This window comes from Myripristis murdjan, chromosome 9 (genome assembly GCF_902150065.1).
Source record: "Myripristis murdjan chromosome 9, fMyrMur1.1, whole genome shotgun sequence".
Taxonomy (NCBI): Eukaryota; Metazoa; Chordata; class Actinopteri; order Holocentriformes; family Holocentridae; genus Myripristis; species Myripristis murdjan.
Window position 1 is genome coordinate 15,566,525 of NC_043988.1, and position 6,000 is coordinate 15,572,524.

General features: G+C 41.9%; 1 protein-coding gene across 13 annotated transcripts in view; it reads left to right on the forward strand.

The window, feature by feature from the left end:
- mef2cb (myocyte enhancer factor 2cb) overlaps nucleotides 1-5,726 on the forward strand; it is a 66,484-nt gene extending 60,758 nt beyond the window's left edge. For 7 of the 13 annotated variants that reach the window (XM_030060243.1, XM_030060245.1, XM_030060244.1 and 4 more), the window contains 4 exons: nucleotides 3-175; nucleotides 1,692-1,821; nucleotides 2,343-2,478; nucleotides 2,925-5,726. In XM_030060243.1, the coding sequence (XP_029916103.1) occupies nucleotides 3-175; nucleotides 1,692-1,821; nucleotides 2,343-2,478; nucleotides 2,925-3,273 (788 nt within the window). In that variant the 3' untranslated portion in view covers nucleotides 3,274-5,726. Of the gene's footprint in view, nucleotides 1-2; nucleotides 176-722; nucleotides 747-1,691; nucleotides 1,822-2,342; nucleotides 2,479-2,924 lie in introns of all 13 variants that reach the window. The other 6 variants (XM_030060246.1, XM_030060247.1, XM_030060248.1 and 3 more) reach the window with 2 other exon arrangements.
- Nucleotides 5,727-6,000: the final 274 nt, after the last annotated feature.

Below are 6,000 nucleotides of genomic sequence, written 5' to 3' on the forward strand. Positions count from 1 at the left end.
AGGAAATGGGTATGGGAACCACCGTAACTCGCCCGGTCTGCTGGTCTCTCCAGGTGGCATGAACAAGAACATGCAGGCTAAATCTCCCCCACCCATGAACTTGGGCATGAACAACCGCAAACCTGACCTACGTGTACTCATCCCTCCCGGCGCCAAGAACAACATGCCCTCCATCGTGAGTAACCTCTTTATCCTTCTCTCATGCCATCATTCCTCTTTTGCCCACCCCCCCATTTCTCTGCTGTTTAAATCCCTACCAACAGGGGGTCTTCCCTGTTTGTTTGCTGTTTTTCAAGATTTCCTTTCATGTTCTCTCTGTGGCTTTTATCTCGTTATATCAGACTTCAGCTGATGAGGTTATGTTTCCGATGAGTAATTGCGACTTTAGGTAGAGCACACCTCGTGCAAATTTTACATTTACTAGCCCAAGTCTGATATATCGTCTGATGCATTTCTTCTACTGTGTGAGGGTGTGTGCGCGCCTGTGTCGGCATATACACCGTGAACGCCAATGTGTTTTTTCGTTCTTTTTGTCGTTATAAGGTGTGCTAAGTTAGTGTAGCAGCCGTAGTCCTCAGCATCCTCTTTTCACATTAGTTCCGTTTCCTTTGGCTCGATCCTGTAGCAGCTCCATCCACAGATCCACACCTAGCCACCACTTCTACATGCTCACTCACACTCACTAATTTGAATTTATCACCCTCCCCTTTCAATGCCATCAGTCTGAGGATGTCGATCTGCTATTGGTAAGTCAGACTACCACTCAGATTTAGCCATCAAAATAAACAATCCCAAATGGAACCTAAAAAAACTCCTCCTCAAACCTTAGTTGTATAATTAGAGGCTATTTAAGATGGTTTTCGTGACTCACAGTATGCTTTTCAGAACCGTGGGCAATGCAGTCGCCTGAGTATGAGCACTTTATTCTGAATTTATATTCAGTGGTTGTCTCTCAGTATGGAGACTTATGCAGCTAGTTGCATTTTGAGAAAATAGTCCCGAGTAACTTTCACCTTCATTGTTGGTAACTGTGCTGGAGCCTCCAATGTCATCTCATATGACATTTTGTGAGGACACATAGTGCCATCCAGTGGTGTGCCAGAGTAAAAGCAGCCTGGCCTCTTTTCTATCTCAGCGCTTGTATACCTCCCCCCTCTCCTCCTCCCTCTTATCTTTTTTGCCTCAGTCTGGAGCGCTGCAAAGCACACCAGCGCCGAGCTTTTTATTACTCAGAATCTAGAAATGAAAAGCAACAAAAGAGTACACTTTTATATTTTCATCAAACCTCACATCATTTTCTGCCAAACCCTCCCCTCTGCCACAGCAAAGTGCCTCTCCCTTGTCGTCGCTACCCTACGTTGCCGTGGAGACTGATGGTGTTACTATAGCGACAGTGGGCCCTCGGAAAGGGTGGTAAATGATAGGGTTGGCAGGGTTCAGCCGTGCCGCATGTCAAGTGATTAATTTCCCCAGAAGCTGGCATCACATTTATTTTGTTAGCATCTGTGGAGGAAAGAAATGAAGAAAAAAAAAAAACACAACTTTCTTAATGTATTGTTTGTTTTTTTTGTTTGTTTGTATTTGTTCTCTTTTCTTTTTGGGGGTGGGAGGGGAGGGCTCTAGTTGGTTTTCAGTGTGCTGAAGCATCTCCCCTCTCTGTCGCTCTCTGTCTGTCACTTTCTCTCTCACAGAACCAGAGAATAAACAACTCTCAGTCTGCTCAGTCATTGGCCACCCCGGTGGTATCAGTAGCAACTCCCACTCTACCAGGACAAGGCATGGGCGGCTACCCATCTGCCATCTCTACTTCCTATGGTACTGGTAGGTATCAGTGCTCCAGCTGTTCACAAGTCCCCACACATTTTGACTTGTGTTAAACTGTCATGTGTCTATTAACCTATGTTCTATCTTACATTCAACCTACGATTTATTTACCTGGAATATGTTTTGTATGAATGTAATATCCAACAGTATTCTCCCAGAGTGACCTATTCCAACATGCCTTGCATCAGTAAAAATTATCCTTTTACTAGTTTGTAATTTGTAAGCTGGTTGCCTCTGAAACCTTGACATTACCACTTTTAAGTGTTATACAGTATTCCAACAGAAGAGGGTGCTATTGTCTTACACTTATGCCTTATCACACCTACTGACAGAACACAGTCTTGCACTGTGACATAATGGCATCACTGCACACCAAGCTGCAAATGGATCATTTTAATCCTCACTTTGCAGCAGCTTTTATTAGAACTGTTTTCTCGCAGCAAACCTGTTTGAACTGGTCTGAATTACCTATTAACCTGCCCCTTTCTCTCTCATTGTCTTTATTTGTGTATATGCAGAGTATTCCCTGAATAGTGCAGACCTGTCCTCCCTGTCTGGCTTCAACAGTGGCAGCTCCCTTCACCTTGGCTCGATGAGCGGGTGGCAACAGCAACACCTCCAGAACATGCAGCACTCAGCCCTCGGCCAGCTAGGGTGAGTGCATTAAACTTGCATGTGAGGTGTTGTGTTAAATGTGACATCCACGCAACACACACATGGAGTTCTCACAGTACACGGACATTTGCATAAAAATGTGCAAACCGTCCTGCTGGTTATTGCTTGTAAAGCATTAAGATGAAAGTTTGTGCATTTATATAGCTGTGCTGTTTAATTAGGAAGGCTGTATGAGATATTTATTGATACTCCATTCACAGAGGCCTATGTGTCCCTCACAGCCTTCACATGGCAAAGTCAAACACAAACACGACACCTCTCTTTTTTCATTTGATCAACTGTGTGCGCACTTGTGTTTTTTTTTGTGTGTGAGCGTACGTGTGTGTGCATGCATGCATGTTGGCGTGTGACAGACTGACTTTAAAATCACTTTGTTTCTTACTCTGTAACTCTGTAACCCCTTGCGTTTCCTTTCCTTCCTACAGAAATTGCTCTAGCTCTCACTTATGTCAGGGTTCAAATCTCTCCCTGCCCTCTGCTCAAAGCCTGCACATCAAGTCCGAACCTGTTTCTCCTCCTAGAGATCGCACCAGCAGCACACCGGGGGGCTACGGCGGCGGGGTGCCGCCTCCCCAGAATCCTTCGTCCCGCCAGGACTCGGGACGCTCCCCCGTTGATAGCCTGAGCAGTTGCAGCAGCTCCCATGAGGGCAGCGACCGCGACGAGCACAGGAATGAGTTCCACTCACCTCTGGGACTGGCCCGGCCCGCCCTGGATGAGCGCGAGAGCCCCTCCATCAAACGGGTGCGCCTGTCAGAGGGATGGGCGACATGATAGCTCTCTCTTCTCCCCCGGCAGTGCCCCGAGTTGCCCTGAGCCCCCAACACACAGCGTTACGATGCCCCCAAGTCAAGCTCCTTCTCTTCCTGCTCTCACTCGATATCACGAGTCACTCACCACCCAACCCCACGGCCTCTCTCCTTTTATCTCTCTATCGCTGAAGGAAAGTAGAGGGACAGCCCTTTTCTAAAATCTATTTGTAATGTTTTTTTCTCCTTGATTTATTTTCTTCTTTTTGCTGAGTGTGTGTGTGCTATACATATTGACGTTATATAAACCAGTGGGGTGTTGTACTGGGGGTTTGGGTGGGTGGATGTTGGTTGGGATGGCATAAGGGGGTATTTTTGTTGGGGAACTATGCATAAATTGTATTGTGTGTGGATAAAAAGAATCACGTATGCATATATCTTTACACGTGTGTGTATGTGTACATATATGCATATCAACAAATAAACAAAAAAAAGTCAGGTACTCTGTTTCGTAAAAAGTACTTAAAATTTGCCTCAGCGATATATCAGTGACTAGAGACAAAAAAAAAAAACATAAACATGAGAGCGAGTATGTCGAGTGGAAAACACCTTAGCACTTGAGTTGGACAACCAATACATGTGTACAGTGTCAGTTTCATCGCTATATACCTTCTCTGCAGTTCTCCCTTGCAAAAATGTGTGTTAACATTAGATGATGTCATGTTGCAGGTTCAACGTATTTATGTAAATAGAGGGTCGAGGGGGAAGGGCGGGGGTCAAAAGTTGCCAGACATTACAAGATTTATTTACTCACTAAATGAAAAGCTATTATGCAACATTTGAAGGATTGTACAGGTAAACAGGCAGACCCAGTGGTAGTTGTGTGGAACCTTTGATGATTTTAGCGCTCCCCTTAAAGAACGGAGCTGAGTGAGGACCACCCTTTGATCTAAGAGCTACGTTAGTGTAATCGAGAAAACTCTGGGTCTTGTATTAACTATTCAGTATTAATAAACAAAAAAAAAAAGGAAAAATAAAAAACAATTGTACGATACACTTGCTTATATTTTCATATGAAAGGAATACAATGCAAAGCATTTTTGTGGCTTTTTGTAGTTTCTATAAGCCAGAATGTGTTTTTTGATAGCTTTGCTAATAAGAGATGGATAGTTCAACCAGAGGTGAAATGACAGGGCTTTGAAGCCCTAAGCCATGAAAACAGACTGAGATCCAATGCTTTGCTGAACTGTTTTATCTTTGTAGAGGTTTGTTTTTAAACGTGTATTTCTAATTATATATAATAATGGTAATATTAAGAATCTTTAAAAAATCTGTGAAATTAACATGCTTGTGTATAGCTTTCTAATATATAAATATATATAATAATGATTTTTGTTGGTTTCTTAGTGGAGTTTCTATGTGCAGTTGCACATATTGTCTGGTTTGTTTGATTTGAGCTCTGAACAGTGCTGTTCAGGAGTGTATTTAGTCTAACCTTAAAAACCAGCTGGAAAGCATTGCCAGGCTTTGTGTAAATGAGGAACGACAGGCCTAAATGCTGAAAAACAACCTGTTAGTGGAAAATGTCTCAAGACTGGAACTGGGGATGACACAGAAATAGATGCTGACACATGAAGTACATGCTTGTCATACTTTTGTGGAAATAATATTACCCGCAATCCATGTTTAGATGGATCATATATTGCATTTTTAACATTAATTATATCCTTAATATAGTTTATCCCATGAAAAAAAAAAAAAAAAAATCCGCAACATTTTTTTTTAAACCTCACCTCTTCACCACAGCCTGTACTTGTGTTCAGGATGTTGCAAAAGCCCAGATTGATAGAAACTGTGTTTGTTTGAAATCATATTCATGTCAGGTAATGTTGCAAGTGTGTTGCAATAATTATCACTGATCAATTGAAAGCCCAGTTTTTTCTGCATCATCTTGTGAGTCCTCACGTTCCATTCTTTAAAACAGGGTTCCACGTCTTTTACTAATGTCGCTGACAGTTCAAAGTAAGATGCTGAAGGAAAAAAAATTGGTCATGCTGGTATGGGAGAAGCACAATTGTTTATTTTAGATAAATAGCTGTTTTGATTTTCTCTTTTTTAAACAATGAGACTAGCCACATATCTCTCTGCCTCCCACTCCCGTATCTGCTGTCACTTAATTAAGTGTTATGGTATTTCTGTGTGCATATTTCATGCAGGTTCACTATGTTGTTACTGTATACAGTCTGTGTAGTCAAACAGGGGCAGAGCCTCTAACAGTGTTTTTCTCTCTCTTTTTTTTAATTCAATACAAAAGGTTGAGAAAAAAAAAAAAGAAACATGATATTTCAGGCAGCATATGTGTGGAGAAACCAAAGCCAGTGGCATTTCTGTGTTGTAAACTCAACTTTTATTTTCACATTCATTTATGGTTATTTGCAAGCATTGAAACAAAACAATAAAAGAATTTGCTGAAATGTACAATTGGTTTCACACTTCAATTCAAATCGGTCATATTTAGCGTTAGATACTGAACTCTGTTGTCAATACCAAGTATTAGTACTGCTGGTATCTGTTTTGTTGGTCATCCGTCTCCCTGTGCATTGCATTAAAAGGGATTAGGTTACATGCAAAAGTTTATTTTGTATTTACAATCTGTGATCCACTCTGCGTAATTAACAGACATATTTAGGGGTCATCATGTGAAAGGCATGCTTGTTGTCCACTTGAACAAAGCACATTACACACCAATTAT